Raw genomic sequence first — 19,601 nt, 5'->3', positions numbered from 1 at the left:
AAATACTAGCTAGAAAATACTTTTAACTATTGTATAAACTATACCCCCCCCAGTTTAAATGTGGTTATAATTCATTTTATTACACCAAGTATGTATAATTCTTTGGTAGGAAGCATCAGAATCTCTATCCATACTAGGTTGATAAAATTCCCTAGTAATTACCATTGGGTTCTGAACCAGTGTTTCTCCTTGGAGTTCATGAATTTTTTTTTTTAAGTGCACTATAATGATGTACTTCCAGTGCCCCACATCTCCCATTCAACTAGCGTAACATAGTTGCACAGTGCTTTCAGTATAGCCATTTTGTGGATTACTATCTTCTTTTTTTTAATTTAAGAAAGGAGACATTAACAAAACCGTAGGATAGGAGGGGTACAACTTCACACAATTCCCACCACCCAATCTCCTTATCGCATCCCCTCCCCTGATAGCTTTCCCACTCTATCCCTCTGGGAGTATGGACCCAGGGTCTTTGTGGATTGCAGAAGGTGGAAGGTCTGGCTGCTGTAATTGCTTCCCAGCTGAACATGGGCTTTGACTGGTTGATCTATACTCCCAGTCTGCCTCTCCTTTTCCCTAGTAGGTTGGGGCTCTGGGGAAGCTGAGCTCCAGGACATATTGGTGGGGTCATCAGTCCAGGGATGTCTGGTTGGCATCATGCTGGCATCCGGAACCTGATGTATTACTATCTTGAGACATGTTGTTCATTAGCCTTCAACCTGTTTTTTTCTAGTTGAGTTCCTAAGAGTTTTATACTTCTGTGCTTTGCTCAGCCTAGGCCAGTTAATCACCTCTTTGATGGCTTCTTTTAAATGCAAACTTCAGACAAAGTGACCAGAAATGCCCTGGGGCATCTTCTAATACTATGTGATTCCTGAGATTTGTCACTTAGCATCTTCTTTCTTGGTGTTGATTGATAGTCTGTAAGACTGACAGCACTTTTTAAACTTAGAAATGAATGACTCTTTGAATCTTCTCCAATCATGCTTGATGCCAGGAGAGAAAACAGAAAAATTGCACATCTCTTAGGGATGTAGCTAAAAGATAGCCATCAATTCAACACCTCAGAGTATATGTTGTTTTTCTAACAGTAAACAGAAAGCTTCTCTTGACATTTAGATACATAGTGTTTCTCACTGTTCAACATGCTTAGTTTGACTGAGGTTGTTTCTGACAGTTTCAAGACAGTCTAGTGAGCCATTGCTATCCTGTAGTCTCTGAAGAGATAGACCCCCTGAGGACTCTGTATTGGTGTCTCCTTTCAGTCACTGCAGGGGTTCTGCAGTCCTCTGGGAGAATCTGTGTAAAGTATTGCATGCATGGTAGACTGATAGCTATACTTCTTTGTTACACAAACTTGAAGTTCATTACCAAAAGTATCCCAGTGACAAGATAGAAATTTCATCACACATTGCTCATCAGGAGTTAAATAGTAAGAGACTAAAACCTGAGATCAGCCCCATTTGGGGCACACTTTTGTTGCTATGCCATTTTACTGGAAGAAAAGAACATTTGAAAATTTGAATATAGTATCTATAGCTTTATCTTGTAGATATCTGAGCTGTATTATTCTTCTTTTTTTCTCTTGGCTGGTGAGTCTACCCAGTGAGCTATGCTCTTGTCATTGTTCCTATTTTATAATTTTTTCCAAATCATTTTATTGAGGAGGAGATAACTGTTTACAGTGCAGTTGTTGACAGATGCATACAATTTCTCTTTCCCCCATGATAGGTGTCTGCAGAACACTCTCACTTCCAACTGGTCCTTTTCCATCATCATGCACTAGGATTATAATATCCTTGTCAACTTTCCATATCACCTCTTCTTCCAGAGTCCTTTGGTGTGGTGCGATATACCCCATGCCGTTCAAGTTTCACTTTGTGTTTTCCCTTTCTTTCCTTTTCTTCCTTCCTTCCTTTCTTTCTTTTTTAAAATTTATTTATTTATTCCCTTTTTTTGCCCTTGTCGTTTTATTGTTGTTGTTATTGATGTCGTTGTTGTTGGATAGGGCAGAGAGAAATGGAAAGAGGAGGGGAAGACAGAGAGGGGGAGAGAAAGATAGACACCTGCAGGCCTGCTTCACCACCTGTGAAACAACTCCCCTGCAGGTGGGGAACCAGAGGCTTGAACCAAGATCCTTACTCTGATACTTGTGCTATTTTTTTTTTCTTGGTGTTTTCCCTTTCTATCCTTATGCTTAAGTTCTACCTATAAATGAGATCATTCAGTCCTCCTCCTAGAAATTTTGGCTTATCTCACTTATTATTCCTTTGAGATCTATCCAAGATAAGCCAGAAGAGATGACTTCATCATTTTAAACAACTGGCTAGTATTCTATTGTGTATATATACTACAACTTCCTTAGCCACTCAGCTGTCGTTGGGCATCTGGGTTGCCTCCAAGTTCGGACTATTATGAATTGTGCTGCTATGAACATAAGTGTACGGAGATTTCTTCATAAATAATCCCCAGGAGAGAAATTTCTGAGTCATAGGGTAGACCTATGTCTAATATTCTGAGATATCTTCAGGCTGGTTTTGTGTGTGTGTGTGTGTGTGTGTGTGTGTTTGTGTGTGTGTATGTGCAAAGGGCTGGACCAAGCTATGCAATATAGTGTACAACTAGCAGTGTAGAAGGTTTTTTTTTCCCCTACATCCTTGCTAATAGTTGGTGTTTATATCCTTCCTGATATATGACATTCTCACAAGAATAAAGTGGTATCTCATTGTTTACATTTTTCTGAAAATTTATTTGCATTTATTTTTAATTTACATTTTATTTGCATTTCTTTTTAAATACTGTTTTTTTTGCTATGTTTTTATTTTTCTTTTTATTTACAATTCTCTGACAATCAGGACTTTGAGTGTTTTCTTATATATCTGTTAGCCCTCTAGATCTCTTTAGTGAAAATTCTACCCATTTCCTCTCCCTATTTTTTAATGAGAATCTTTTTTGTTGATGAATTTAGTGAGTTCTTTCATATATATTTTGTATGTTTACTGTCATTAGCCCTTTACGGCATGTAATATCTTCTCTTATCCTTTAGAATATTTTTCTATTTTAGTGATGTTTTGTTTGCTGTGCAGAGGCTTTCATTTGATGTAATCTCATTGGTTTATTGTTTTAATTTTTGCTTTTGTCTTCCTTATTGCTGAATTTGAGTCTTTAAAGACTTTTCCAAAACAAACATCATGAATTGTTCTGCCAGTGTCTTTTCCTATCTGTTGGTTTCCAACCTAATGTTTATGTCTTTGAACCATTTGAATATGACTTTTTTGTATAGTGATAAATGTATAGTTTTGTGTATAGTGTATTGTGTATAGTGATAAGTGCTTCATTCTTCTGCATATTCAATTCAATTTTCCCAACACCATTTGTTGAAAAGACTCTCCTATCTCTATTCAATGCTTTGTATTTCTGTGTCAAAAATTAGTTGTCCACAGGTGTGTAACCTTATTTTTGGAGCCAGGTAGGACCCCAGAATCACTTGGGAGAGAAATATTCATGGTGAATCATCACAAGGCACTAAGATTCCACTTGCAGATGCAGTTTAATCTAGAGCAGGGATTTCCTATTGTAACTGTAAATTCTGGTTAACAGGATCATGTCAACCCAAGAGTGGCTGTCAGAATTCTATAACAATCTAGAGAATACATCCTTGTTTTCCTTGAAGAAGCAATGATCTTTACCAGTCCTGAGTTAGACTGGCAATGGGCATTGCAGAAACAACAGAGCTTATGCCCAGGGCTACAAGTTGGGAGTACATTCTGGATGGCTGGCATCTGGTAGGGATAGTGAGGCACTAGGGGCTTCTGAGGTAGTGGAGTGTACTATGGATGTGGACACTCCATGCTGCTAGAACCACACAGAGTCTAAGGCAGCAGTGGGTTGTTCCAGCATGACTAGAAGGATTCACAGGGCATGAGAGACACATGGTAGGTGGGGCCCTGGGATGGATAGTGGCCCATAATATCTGGGCAGGAAGTATGGAAGGGCACACTGAGGCTGGGAAAGCATAGCTTCCATGGGCCAGGGCACACAGGGGAACCCAGGATAGACAATACCTGGAATGACGCTACGCAGGATGTGCTTAGTGTGGTACATGGGTACTAGAAGGACATTGATTAGGCATTGCATATGGCACATGGCAGACTCTGGGATGATGTAGCATGCTTGGAAAGGTGTGGTTGGGCAAGTGAGGTTACTCGTAATGGCTGAGCAAGACACACAGAGAGGCATGGCCGAAATGGGAAGCCATGGAGAAGCCTGACAGGGATAGGTTGTAAAAGCAGGGCCAATCCTTTGGATACTGGAAAGGGTGTGCTGGAGTCAGGAAAGTGTACTATGGCACGATGGACTCCAGGACTGGGCAGCAGGCCTGGGAAGTCATCATGTTCTCTGGGAAGGGCAAGAGGCCCGGTCAAGTGGATGAGATGTCCAGAGAAGCACCTTGAGGCAGGAATGCACGGAGCAACACTGAGGGTAGGGGTTCACTATGGGATGGAGCAGCAGGCCTGGGGAAATGAGGTGGAAAAATTGAGCCTGATAGCACATTGTCACATGGAGACATTCCCTGGATGCCAGGGGTTTTTAGGATTGGAAAGATTCATGAGCCATTGGAGCAGGCATGGTGGGGGGCTGGAATCTACAGGTGCCAGAATTCTGAAAGATTTATCAAAAGTAAACTGCAGAGGGGCAAGTCATAGGCAGCAAGGCAATGGTGCCTAACATAGCAGGAAAACAGGATAGTTATATCTTGAAACTGCTGAGAGAGAGAGAGAGAGAGAGAGAGAGAGAGAGAGAGAGTCAACTAGCAAGTAGCACTCTGGGAACTGTGAGGCTGGAGCTCAGGTGGCTCTGCAGCAGGGTGGACTCTGACAGGAAATTTGGTTTGCTTAATTTCTCTGAGAATTCAAAAGGGCTGCCTGTGTTTTCAGTAGCCCTGTACCCTTAGTGCAAGGGCACCATGCCCTGAGCAAGACAAATCAGTACCTGTCTTGCAATTGTTTTTTTCTCCTCTGCTGGGTTACATGTGTTTCTTTTCCTCTGCCTTTAGGTTTTCTGTGTTCCAAGAACTGTTTCTATGTCTTTTTGTTCCTGGAGCTTCACATAGCTGTAGCTTTTGTTGCCATGGTTTTGCAGAGAACAATCCTGGGACTGCTAGCCAGGATTGCTAGCCACTGTCTTAGATCTTCCCCCAGTATTGTTTTTAGAGGAAAAAACTACACTAAGTTCTCCCGCTCCACCTCCAGTAGTATACTTAGTACAGGATCAGGATTTTGAATAATAAATACAGTGTTATAAAATTCAGATAGTTAACGTTCTTCAGGCAGTCTGTAAAAGATCAGACCCAGTTCTCACCTACTTTTTATTTTTATTCACACCGCTATCTTTGCCATGCCATGCAACCCCTACCACACCGTCAGTGTTTTTGCTTCTTTATCTTTATTGTTTGCTGTCAGTCACCACTTCTTTTTATCTCTGAACCACTTTCTCTTACAGAAACTACAAGTAAATTGTGTGTGGCAGGGGGCTCTTTGTGGGAAGTTATTTGTTAAATTCAGGCATGATTTTCCAATCATATGTTGAGAGACTATATGAAGATAGATGGAAAATGTAAGAAATAGAGAGGCTTTTCTCTGATCTATATTAGGACTATATCTAAAGTCAAAATACTTGTCTTCCCCTCTCCTATACCCAAGCACAGTCTGACACATCAGGAAATCTAGTATAACTGTCGATTTTTTTTCACTTTCAGTATGGTATGAGTGATCACCAAGTATTCTCTGTGGTCTAGTTAGTATGAAAAATTAATTACTGAAAAACATTTTGTGCTGATAATATGCTTTCAAGATATTATGTTATCAGAAAAGTCATGACACATTTTTTTGCATAGAAAAAAATATGTTATGAGGGCACATCTGGTTGACTGCACATGTTACAATACACAAGGACCCAGGTTTGAGCCCCCCAGTCTCCACCTGCAGGGGGAAAGCTTTACAAGTGGTGAAGCAGTGCTTCAACAGTCTCTCTCTCTTTCTCTACTGTCTCTCTCCTTCTTTCTCTCTCTCTTTTTTTTTTTGTTGCCTACTTAGTTATTGTTGGGGTTTGGTGCCTGCACTAGAATCCACCACTTTTGGTGACCATCTTTTTTCCATTGTTTTTGTTGCTATTATTATTATTATTTTGGTTTTGCTGCTGTTGTTGGATAGAACAGAGAGAAACTGAGAGAGGAGGGGAAGACAGAGTAGAGGAAAGAAAGATAAAGACCTGAAGACCTGTTTCACTGCTTATGAAGTGACCCCCCTGTAGGTGGGGAGCCAAGAGCTCCAACCAGGATCATTGTGCCATTTCTTGCATTTCTCACCATATGTGCTTAACCTGGTGCACCATTGCCAGGTCCCACAAGAGTCTCTCTTTCTCTCTCCCTCCCTATCTCCCCCTACCCTCTCCATTTCTGTCTTTTAAAAAAAGAAAAAAGAAAAATACATCATGATTTTTCCAACAACCCAATAGTTGATAGAGTAGATGAGAACTGAGATGAGATTGGGCCCAGATTGCCTATGTCAAATACTAGCCATGCCATTAATTAGTATTTTGAACTAGGGCCAGTAGCAATTTCTGACCCCCATTTTTGTGTATCTTTGAGCTGGAAGTAGTCATAGTTTGCACCTCCTGTGGTCACTGAGCCATTTACTGAGTTAATCTATATAAATTTTCTAGTTATAATGCCTGCCACACAGTAAACGCCGTATCAGTGTTTGCTATTATAATTTCATTGATTCTTTAACTCTATTTGAGAGACTATATTATTAATTTTATTATATATTAGCAAGTCCTAATAAGTAGGATTCTAATTTTTTAATATTTATTTATTCACTTTTGTTGTCCTTGTTGTTTTTTATTGTTGTTGTACTTATTATTGTTGTTATTAGATAGGACAGAGAAAAATGGAGAGAGGAAGGGCAGAGGGGGAGCGAAAGATAGACAGACACCTGCAGACCTGCTTCACTGCTTGTGAAGCTACTCCCCTGCAGGTGGGGAGCTGGGGGCGCAAACTGGGATCCTTACGCAGATCCTTGTGCTTCACGCCATGTGCACTTAACCTGCTGAGCTACCGCCCAACTCCCAGGATTCTAATTTTTAACTATTGTATGTAATGTATGAAGCTAAATTTACCCACTGTATCACTATATTTTTAATCTAATTGGGCATGTTATCAACAAATTACATTCACCATTTGCTAGAAACCTACTATACATTTATTCCTAAGCTACCTATTGATGCTACTACATATTATGTTTAAAATTTCTCCTCATTTCACTCCTTAAACATTTTCAGAAGGGTTAAAGGTATACAGACTTTTAGGTCTTCTGAGCTTCAAGAATGAATTCTTATTTTGTGTCTTCTTAGCTAGAGAACTTGTGCAGCAAACTCCAGCTCACTGATTGTTTTCCTCATTACTTTATCTAACATAGAATACTTTACAAAAAGCTGGCTGATGAAAAATAGATAATGCCATGACAATTTTTTTCCCTGACAATAGTCCTGTTTTTATTTCAACTAGGTAACAACATCGTTTGTCTTTCCAATCATTGCTGGCTCTGTTACTTGTGAGGCCTATTATTTTTCTCAAGAGTTACACCAACAGGATTCCAGGCATCCATCACCACATCTTTGTGTCTTCTGCATTTTGTGGCACAATGCAAAGGTTTCATATTAGAAGAGATTTTCAATCACAAGCCCATTATCAGGAATACCTGTCACAAATGTTAACTAATATTAATGTTTTTCAGTGTATCTCAGATTTTACTTACATCAGTGAATGTAGCTAGCAATTGATCTTTAAATCTTTTTCTTCATGTTTCAAAGATTCCATTCCCCCTTTTTATAAAAAAAAAAAGTAATATATGTGTTACAAAGATGTTTAATTTGGTTACTCAAATGCATTCTGTGTTTCATCTCTTGAAGCAAAGATGTAAATAATTTTGCCATTGTGATATTTCCTTTTTTCCCATCTCTAAAGATTGGATTTAATGTGCAACCTCTTATTATATTTTAGCATAACTGAATATATCTTGAATATATAACTAATATATATGTAACTGATTATATCAATTGGCTTGAATGTTTTGATATAAAATAATGCTAAACTTTGTTATCTTCCAAGTATGAAGGAAAAGTAAAAATCTTTTCACACATTTAGAAACTGAAGGGATTCACCACGAAGAATCCTGCCTTGCATGTATTACTGAGAGGAGTCCCACATAAAAGGAAGAAGCAAAAGAATTTCAACTTTTTTTTTTTTAGTGATTTAATAATGATTGAGGGAGTCAGGCAGTAGCACAGCTGGTTAAATGCAGGTGGCACAAACTGCAAGGACTGGTATAAGGATCCAGTTTGAGCTCCTGGCTCCCCACCTGCAGGGGAGTCGCTTCATAAGCAGTGAAGCAAGTCTGCAGGTGTCTATCTTTCTGTCCCCCTCTCTGTCTTCCTCTCCTCTCTTCATTTCTCTCTGTCCTATCCAACAATGATGACATCAACAACAACAATAATAACTACAACAATAAAACAACAAGGGCAACAAAAAGGGAATAAATAAATAAATATTTAAAATATTTTTTAAAATAATGATTGACAATATTGTAGGATAAGAGGGGTATAATTCCATACAGTTCCTAACACCAGAATTTCCTATAACCTCCCCTCCACTGGAAGGGTCCCTAGTCTTTATTCCTCTGTGAGTATGAAGCAAAAATTTTTATGGGGTGCAGAAGTTGGGAGTTCTGGCTTCTGTAATTGCTTCTCTGCTGAGCATGGGTGTTGGCAGGTCGATCCATACGCTCAGCCTATTTCTAGCTTTCCCAATTGGGCTTGGGGTCTGGAGAGGTGGGATTCCAGCCACATTGGTGAGGTCATCAGCCCAGGGAAGTCAGTTTGGAATCATGGTAGCATCTGCAGCTTGTTGGCTAAAAAGCAGAACAAACTGTTTAACAATCAGTAACATAAAGGTAAAAATAAAGCAGATGAAATCTGGGGTCTTTATGTTGGAAGAAGCAAGAAAGTCTATTTTAGGTATATTCTAAGGGGCCAAGACTTTGCTAATTTTTGCCTGAGCCCCACAGATAACATGCAGGTTGGCTAAAAGTATTGACTGGGGCCAACCTGACTTCCTTGGTTAGAGAACCCCACCAGTATGTCCTGGAACCCCACCTCTCCAGAGTCCTGCCTCACTAGAGAAAGAGAGAGACAAGCTGGGAGTATGGATCAACCTGTCAATGCCCATGTTCAGTGGAGAAGCAATTACAGAAGCCAGACCTTCCATCTGGGTACCCCATAATGATCCTGGGTCAATGCTTCCAGAGGGATAAAGAATAGCAAAACTTTCAAAAAATGGGATGGGATATGGAACTCTGGTAGTGTCAACTGTGTGGAATTGTACCCCTCTTATTATATGGTTTTGTCGATATTTTTTTATTTTATAAATATATATTTTTTTAAATTATTGTCTGGGAATATAGTGTCAGAGTTGGGAATAGGACTAAAAAGCTGGATCTACTCTGTGCCAGATCCAGGAATTCCAACTTTTAATGAGATGGTCAGGATTAGAGTAGAACCAAGAACACAACAATAGCAGGGAAGAGCAAACACAGGAGAGCTGTACAGTTCAATGTTGATGAATCAAGGCCAACTTAAAATAATGCTAAGCTTTGTACTTACTTAAAGCTCTAACCCCCTGCCCATCCACCCCCAAAATTGAAATCTCTGAAAACCTTAATATCTCTTCCTCTCAGCCTGAAAGTCTTGATGACAAATGTTTTTAATACTTTTCTCTCTTATTTTCTTCTCTATCTAAAGCTCAGCTGACTGAATATATGCAATCAGCTGTAAAGTACAAGTATTTAAATATCTCAGGTCTCAGTACACATCTTTTTCTGTGCTGAAAGTATGTGTATATTCCATTTCCACTGAACTAATTCAAAAAAGAAAGCAATAGAAAAATATTTCCCTGCAATTTCTAAGTTAGTAGCATGTGGGGAAACACATTTTTATAATACATCAATCAAAACCCAATGAGAAGTGTCAAAAAAAAAAAAGCCAAATCTACAACCTCTTCTCTGGAGAAGTTTTATGGCTACAATTCCTTTTATTAAAAACTGCTGATGGTTGATCTTCTGGTAAGATATTTCATGTTCCCACTTAGGGCCTCTCTTCGGATTCATAAAGGATTTAACCTAGAAGTTCCTGAATTAAGTACCTCCCACTCAGGATCCTGATAAGTTGCTAACACATAAATTTTGGCTAGAGTATTTAGTTAAACAGAAACTGTTTAACTATAATATTTCAAGTGTTCTTACTTAGAAACCTTATTTAAATATATATTTATTTGGTTAATATTTAAATATTTTATTTGTCTCTAATTCAGGGGCCACCTGGAGTACAAGGAGTGCAACAGACACTTGGTGGCTATTTTAACAAGGTATAGCTTCTTTTCATTTAATTTATTTTTTTAATCGAGGAAGTGGTTAACAACACAGTTATCTTAAGGGTATAATTTCACATTTCTGAATATGTGCCAGCACACCTCACCCACCAACAAAGTGCCATCATCCTCAGTATGACATCTTTTTTTTACATATTTTATATGCATAGAGATGTCATGTGATGCTATTTTTTTTGAAAATATATACATTGATTAATTCCTTAGCCCAGTCTTTTAAACACTTTCACATATTTTTGTCATCTTTCCATAATTAAATATGTCTCAAGATAATTTTGCTCAGCATCTTTTAAAAAGCCAAGATGTTATCTTGATAAAAACAAAAAAAAAATTACTTCAAAGTTTGCAAAGCTTCATGCAGAAAATTAATGAAAATCCATGTGTTGGTATTAATGTGCCACATAGCTAATTTTTCTGAGGGCACAAAGTGATTATTTGATACTTTGAAGCTCTGGAAAGCACAATAGACTTCTAATCAGAAGCAGTATGTGCTACAATAAAATATCAAACAAATATTAAGATACTCTGGGTCAAAACTGACAGTTCCTCACCTTTCAAGAAGGTGTCACATTTAACTTATCCATGATTTTTAAATTATAGTTGAGATGAAAGGAATACTGGCATGACAATACCTGAGTGGCAAAAGGTGAGATAGTTTTACTTCAATTCTACAAGGGAGCCCAATAAAAGGAACAAAAATGGGTGTTGGCACCAAGTAAGACTCAGAGGTGTGTGAGACCATTGATTGGACCAACTCAATAATAACTATCTGGGGTCTGATCTCTTTTGTATGAGGCATTCTATATACTTATTGGGGTCCCTTATGTTCATAATAACTTATTGATATCTTTCTGATGTGTAATATGCTGCTACACAGAAGCAAATTTGAAGACACTCTCCTATATGACTTTCTTATATATTCTTCCTTTCCCTTCCTTTAAATTGCTGATGAATTGCTATTGTTCCACTCTGTTAAGAAATCCCAAAGCCATACTATGTATTAACAGAGGTATTGGAAATAGCAGATGCTAAGAAAAATGTCTATTAAAGTGATGTGCTAATTTAAAAACCCCATTTCTTCTTTCATCGAGTTAGTTTCAGCATAAAGGCCTAGGTACTTGTGACTGACAAATTTAAATTCAAAAGTGTGGAATGTTTCTTATACATCCTAAGTAATCCTATCTTAAATGTTCTCATTAAAGTCTTCCAGGGAGGATTATATTAGAAAGACAATTTGGCATATATTTTGATTCTTTTTAAATGTTTTCTGAAACTTTCTATACTAGTTTATTCAAAACACTAGGACGTGGCACAGTATTGAAACGGTAGTGAAGCATATCTATAAATAATCAATTATTTATTTTTTTAATGGTACCCTCTCTTATAAAATTGGATTCATCACAGATGTTTTTAAATTTAAAAAAATAAGCTGACTGTGATGTCATGGTACCTGTTAGAATATCTTTATTTTATTTTTTATTTTTTAATCATCTGTATTTATTTATTGCATAGAGACAGCCAGAAATTGAGAGGGTAGGTGGAGATAGAAAGGGAGAGAGACAGAGAGACACCTGGAACACTGCTTCTCCGCTTGCAAAGCTTTCCCCCTGCAGGTGGGAACTAGGGGCTTGAACTCAGGTCCTTGTACATTATAACATATGCGCTCAACTAGGTCCGCTCAACCAGGTGCACCACCACCTGGCCCTACCAGTTAGAAAATCATAATGAAAGAGCCTGGTGATGTCACACCTGGTTGAGAACTCATATTACAAGGCTCCAGTACACAGGTTCAAGCCCTGAATTCTTGTAAGAGGAAAGCTCTGAGAGTGGTAAAGCAGTGTTACAAGTGTCTCTCTGTTTCTCCTCCTCTCTGTCACTCCTTTCCCTCTTAATTTCTGGCTGTCTTTATCCAATATATAAATAAAAATAATACAAAAAATTTTGAAAAATAAAATCTTAATGAATACAGTATATCATTATCACCATTGACAAAAAATGTACCAAGTTACTACTAAGCTACTAAAAGTATTTGCCACCTCTTGCAAAACCTTTAAAAGCTTATATACATACAGGTTTCTCTACACCACTATACATAGTTCATCTACCCTATGTTTTCTCATCATTAATGATGAATATATGTGGAATATTTATATTTTAACATTTATCATGTAAATTTGTAAACTTTAAGGTTATATCCCCCTCCCAAAAAAACGGTAACTGGTCAGAGGGTGCAAAAGAAAAATATCATCAGTAGCAAACCAGTATTTGAACTTCATTATTGGCAATTGTTTCTTCCATTAAAGGATTGAGGCTCACAGTTACTTAGTCTATATGAGGTGAAAATATTTTTTTTAAAAAAACTGTAGCATATCTTAATTAAGGGGAAAGATCATAAGCTTTTCTTCCTGCAAATGACAAATTATAACCACATAGTATCACAAACCATTCTTGCCATCTGGGAATTAATAGAAGAAAACTTCCCAAACATTCACACTGTTTATCAGAATAGTTAGTTATAGCCATGCCATTATTCTGAAGGCTCACCAGAATGAATGGAGGAGGCAGGGTCTACCTGGCACCAATACCCATACTGACTGATGTTTCTGGATCATAACTACTTCCTCCTCCTCACCTTCAGCTTTCAAAAAGAAAGAGCCAACTGTACCATGATGAGTGAAAAGCATGTTCTCACTTGCCAGTATCCCCACCCACACACCCACCCTCAGTCTGTTTTTGAAGACTGACTTCGTTTCATTTTGCAATTCATTGCATGCCTGATGGTCTGGCTGTATGTCGTAAATGAGAACTGAGAAAGAAAGGGAGGGCTTGAGGGAGACTTTCCTGGAGATTAAATAATAGACCATGTACTGCGACATATATAAAGTGGCATCCCAAGATTATAATAGTCTTCCCTCTTAAATTGGCATTGATTTATGTAATGTCTGCTCCTGGGTACTGAACCTAAGCTCCTTGGCTCACAACAGCTCCGGAAGTAATGCAGCCAGATTCTGCAGAAGCAGTGACCCTCAGGGAAAAGGAGCAGCATGCTAGGCTGTTCATACACTTTTCCTTCCTGCTCTAAACTACAAAAACCCATGGCTCATCCTCTTTTTTCCAGAAATCTTCAAAGGCAAAGACGTTGTCCTTTGGTCCCTGTACAATAATTGATTTCCCCCATATTGTCCTTATACATCCAGAGGGAGAACTCAAGCCTAAGAAATTGTCTCCCCTCACAGCACAAATTGGAAAGGGAATGAGAAAGAAAAGGGGAAGTGAGAAATAGAATGAGAGAGACTAAGAAGTAAGGTCAGGGAAAATTATATAAGTGTTTATATGTATTTTTGTATGCCCACTTGAGGATGCAAAGAATAAAAGGTAGAAGATTTCCCTCTCCATCACAAAAACAATTTGCCAAACAGCTGCTCCCATTCTGCAAGATTGTTTGCAAAGAAGCAGCAATGCTGAGCCTTTTCTTCCCCTTAAGGAAAATCTGCTCATGAGCCAGCAAACAGCTCTTCATTGTCTCCAACTCTGGGGATTTTAATAAAAAATTTGATAAGGTCTGTCAACTGCTAAAGTCATCAGACACAGAGTCCATACAACACTTTAAATGGGGGGGGGGGGGGAATGTCATCTGTGGAAGCCAAAAACTGGTGAGTTTTACTTTTGATATTGTTTTTCAATATCCACATTGAAAATGCATAGTTGTGTTATCTTACATTGACACACTGTGTAATTTGCAGTGAGTCAGTCTCAGCTGTTGGAGATTGATACTGTGCCTTCCAGCAACCAATTCTAGTGTTCGCTTCTCCAAATTGTTGATCCAAAAAACCAATTTGCTAGCAAAATAATCTATTTTTCCTTTCAAGGATAAAATCATAACTTCATTTTAATATCTACAGACTAGAAAAGGCAGAAAATATTTCTACAAAATCAAATATTCAAAGTCTTTCCAAGCAGTGAGTCTAACTGAATGATGACACAGAAAGCAATGACTTCCTTAGAGACACAAGAGGCAACAGAGGCAACAATCTGGGCCCAAAGGATTCAGAAATAATTTTTGTTTGCCTCCAGGGTTATTGCTGGGGCTCAGTGCTCGCACTATGAATAATCCACTGCTCCTGGAGGCCATGTCCTCCCCCTTCAGTTGCCCTTGTTCTTGCAGCTTTGCTGTGGTCACCATTACCATTGTTGATGTCGTTCGTTGTTGGACAGGACAGAGAGAAATGGAGAGGGGAGGGGGAGATATAGAGGGGGAGAGAAAGATAGACACCTGCAGACCTGCTTCACCGCCTGTGAAGTGACTTCCCTGCAGGTGGGGAGCTGGCACTCGAACTGGGATCCTTACGCCAGTCCTTGTGCTTTGCAACACATGTGCCTAACCCACTGTGATACCGCCCAACCTCCCCCCCCCAGAAATAAAATTTAAGGCCTATCCCCATTTCTCACTCCTTGTGCCCTCAGGATCCAGTAATTTTGGGGCATAGCATAGATTTATGCATAGACATGTTTTTATGTTGACTTTATTAAAGAATCCTGAGAATTATTTGGTTCCTCCTCCCCTTTATGGTCCACCCACCAGACTGAGAACTGGAGAAATAGGTTTCTGCAAGTAACTGAGGGGTTGTACATAGAGCAGCCAGCCTTAGGTCTTATTTTCAAGTGAGCACTCTTAGGCAATGTATTGTATTCCTAAGACTGCTATAACAAAGTAACACGTACTGACTTTAGCTTCACAAATGTGTTAAGTCACCATTCTGACAGCAGAAAAACAAAAATGAAGATATTAGCAATAAACACTGTCTCTGACAGTGCTGCAAGAAGGGGAATATAGTCCAATCTTCAGTCTACCATCTAGTAGTTTCTTGGCATATGACAACATAATTCCTATCTTCCATGACATTCTACCTGTGTATATGTCTGTGTCTATATTTCATTTTTATAAGAACACAGCCATACTGAATTAAGGATTTGTTCTATTTCAGTATGACCTCATATTAACTATTTCATTTGCAAAGTTCTTATTTCTAGATAAGGTCACATTCTGAAATAGTAGGGATTAGAAATTCAATGCAAAAAATTAGGGGAGACTATTTACTCCATTAGAGTCCCATCTTCCTTAGAATGGTACAAATCTCTGAGTAAAAACCTGAGTGATTTTTTTTTTGTAACTTTATTTATTTATTTTCCCTTTTGTTGCCCTTGTTGTCTTTTTATTGTTGTTGTCACTGATGTCATCGTTGTTAGATAGGACAGAGAGAAATGGAGATAGGAGGGGAAGACAGAGAGGGTGAAAGACAGATGGATGTTGTTTTCACCGGGCTATGTTGTTTTCGCTGGGCTGGCTTCACGGGCGGGTAACAGACGGCCGGGGACTCATGGTTGAGCTGTAGGCAGTATCTCTTTATTCATGCAGGACGCAGCACAATCTATACCAAGCTAAGCTAAACTCAAGGTACAGTACTCTAAAACTCACAATGCTGTCTTTATATATACTTGCCAAGTAGGGTGGAAACAGGATGTGACATAGAGAGGGTGGAGAGAAAAGTAACTGGTGACAATCAGAGTGTGACAAGGAGAGGATCAGGGTGTGACAAGGAGAGGGGGTGGAGCAAAAACATATCATGAAACAGTGGGGATTGAACCAATGCCCTGGAGGGAGGGTAGTGCTTGTTAACAGCGGTTATGTAAATAGAATGAAGTGTTTATGTAAATAGAATAGTGTTAAGCAGGGGGGATTTAAACCAAATGAAACAGAAGGGGTCTCATGCATACCAACAGATGGACACTTGTAGACCTGCTTCACTGCCTGTGAAGTGACTCCCCTGCAGGTGGGGAGCCGGGGCCCTGAACCAGGATCCTTAGGCCGGTCCTACGCTAAACCCACTGCACTACCACCCAGCTCCTCTGAATGATTTTTAAAGATTGTACATCCTGAAAAATCATTCAGGTTCTTCATCTCTTATTAGAGTGAGTAACAGGAAAATGGTGATGTACCCTTGGAGCCTACAGAAATGGCCACTAACTGTGGTTCAAACTCTTCATGTCCAGAGAACAACCTCTTCAGGACAATTAGAATAGCATGAGCTTTTCAACTTGCCTGACTATCCATTCCAAAGTTTCATTCACCAATTTGTATAGGAGGAAAACAGGACATAATCTCAGATTGCAATATTCATGGAATGCTTAAGCGAATTAGCCTCTCCACCCCTCACAAACTACTATTACCCACTTCACAGAAAGTGTGTGTACGTATACTTGCAACCTCCCACAAGCATAATTTCACCACTTCCAGGATGTTTTTTCAATCATCCATCTATTCACTCAAAGTGAGAGAGAGAGAAGCAGCAACACCAGAACACCAGCACTTCTCCCCAGCACTTCTCTCGGTGTCATTTGTGGTGCTGGAGTTTAAAAACCCCAGGCCACAAAGAGCAAGGCAATGCACTGCCCAGTGTGCTACTTCTCTGGATCCTTCACCTGTACTTTTAAATAACATATTTAGAACTACATCTGTTTTGCTTATCCACAGGGTTTGCAAGAATCCATCCAAATATCATGTCAGCAAGGTTCAAAATGACCTGCTAAAACTAGAATAGCCTCTGAAGGTGAATTACAGCTTCCCGAAACATAAGGACTGCCTCTTATTATTTCTGTAGAGCCAAGTAAGTGTTGCAGTTATCTTGGAGAAAGTAGAAAAGATAATCTCACATGTCAGTGACTAGATGGTACAAAAGTTCAAGTTCAAATCTGCCTTGAGTGTTATTAACCCAAATGAGGATAACAGCTCCCAAGGTCACTGTGGGTCCATGAACAGATAAAATTTCTACTCTAGCTACTTAGTGAAATAAATATATGGTATGCAGCTAAGCAATAAAAAGCCCTGCTCTTTAAAAAAATGTTTTTAAATTTATTTACTCCCTTTTGTTGCCCTTGGTTTTTTTTTTTAATTGTAGTTATTATTGTCATTGTTGTTGGGTAGGAGAGAGAGAAATGGAGAGAGGAGGGAAAGACAGAGAGGAGGAGAGAAAGATAGATACCTGCAGACCTGCTTCACCGCTTGCAAAGCGACCTCCTGCAGGTGGGGAGCCGGGGGCTCGAACCGGGATCCTTACTCTGGCCCTTGCCCTTTCCACCATGTGCGCTTAACCCCCTGCACTACCACCCAACTCCCTACCCTGCTCTTTTTCTGGGTGTAAAAACCACCAGGAAACAAGATTTTAGAATAAAACACCTGTGAATAGAATAATGGGAGTTGTTGAACCATAGGCATTTCTTTGTTCATGCTGCAGCATCACTGATGTCTTTGTAAAGGTATGGAGGCTGTCACCCACAAAATTTGGTTATTCTTGGGTTAGATTAACAAATTAACATTGGACAGGTTAGGAAAGGAAAAAGACTAAATTTGGTTACTTTCATGTACACATTCTAAAGTAAGTGGAACAAACTAGGGTTTTATACCCTGTGTTAAGGAATGGGGTAGCAGAAGAGGCCTCACGGAAGGGACAATTTATGTAAAAATGGGATGGTCTGGATGTTTGCTGGCTGTTAACATGAGTTTCTCTGGTAATAAAATAAAATAAACAGTTATTTCTGGGGGGAAGGTCAGTGGCATACCCAGTTGAACACATACATTATTATGTGTAAGGACATAGATTCGAGACCTCACTCTCTACCTGCAGGGAGAAGCAGTGAAGCATGTTTGCAGGTGTCTCTTTCTGTCTTCCTCTCTGTATCCCCTTCCCTTCTCAATTGCCCTGTGTTCTAAAAAGTAAAATAGAAATACAAATAAATAAATAAATGAGGAAATTCCCACCAAGAGTAGTGGATTTGTAGTGCCAGCACCAAGCCCCAATAATAAGCCTGATGGTAATAAATAATACTACTAGTAATAATACTTTTTAGAAAGTTAATTTCTGGAGGTGACCCTAAATATGCATAGTGTTTATTCTTAGAAGGTCTATGGTAACAGTACCTCATGAGGTTCTTGAAGTCTAGAAGGATTTGAGTCCACATGCCAAAGTGACAAATATTGGTAAAAGTCTGATTTGGACATGTTAGAAAAAAAAAATCTTTCTGAATATTTTTTGGGGGAGCCAATAGTATACACTCTAGATCAGTGGGGGATGAAATAGAAAGGGCAACCTAAACCAGTTTCTATAAAAGATTATACTTTCACCAGACATACATTGGGTACCCTTCTGCTCTGTAATCTAAGAGCATAGGATTTTACAATCCAAAGATCATTTCTTGACAATTAATATCCTAGACCAAAGCATGTTTTAAAAATGTCATACTATAGGCACATCCAAGGAGGTGCTGAAGAGGTTAGGATTATGCACTTTGATTGACACCATGTGCAAATGGCTAGTATTTTCAAGAAATTCCTAAAATGTATGTTTCTCTGCAAGTTGTATCTCAACAACTTTACCATTTTGTAACTACTATCTTTAAACATATGTGTGCATGTGTCTTAAAATTTCATACTTAATTTTCAAACATGTCCTTGTAATACTTTATAACTCAGGCTCAGGATTTTGATAATACATTGAATATCTTCAATTTACGCATCTGAGATTAATTTGAAGTAGGAAGAATGAGAGTATATCTGTCGTAAGACCAATAATAGTAGCAGTTATACACTACTTATTTTTAATTGGAGTAGCATGAATACATGGGAGATACATTTAAAATGTCAAACTGTAGTAATAGTGATGTAAATGAGTCTCTCTGGGTATATTTTTGTGGTTAAATGTTTCTGTAATTTTTAGATTTACTATCATAACATATATTTTTATTTTTTAAAAACCCAAGTGTGAAAAGCACATATTAGAATTATTGACTTAATCAGTAAGCATTTACTGTATGTTCCCTATATGTTGGATAATATACCAGGCACACAATGGACATTCAATTCCAGGTCATTATAGGGCTGACATTTTAGTAAAAGATATGCAATTTTTGACATACAAAAAATAAAAAAAATATTGTTGAATGGAGAAAAAACTACAATGTACAATTACAATGGACAATACATTCAGACTAAATTAAACAGAGAAAGTTTTTTAAAAAATAAGTTCTTGTAATAGTTGAAAATCAA

General features: G+C 38.5%; 1 protein-coding gene across 1 annotated transcript in view; it reads left to right on the top strand.

Annotated features, from left to right (window-relative positions):
- The window catches only part of COL19A1 (collagen type XIX alpha 1 chain), a 388,031-nt gene that overhangs the window by 264,825 nt on the left and 103,605 nt on the right, over window positions 1-19,601 (top strand). The window contains exon 17 of the mRNA XM_060190822.1: window positions 10,427-10,480. Coding sequence (XP_060046805.1) covers window positions 10,427-10,480 — 54 coding nt within the window. The remainder of the gene's footprint in view (window positions 1-10,426; window positions 10,481-19,601) is intronic.

Source organism: Erinaceus europaeus, chromosome 4 (assembly GCF_950295315.1).
Source record: "Erinaceus europaeus chromosome 4, mEriEur2.1, whole genome shotgun sequence".
NCBI classification, from domain to species: Eukaryota; Metazoa; Chordata; class Mammalia; order Eulipotyphla; family Erinaceidae; genus Erinaceus; species Erinaceus europaeus.
Note: the sequence above shows the minus strand (reverse complement) of the source record. Positions and strands in the feature narration are given on the sequence as shown.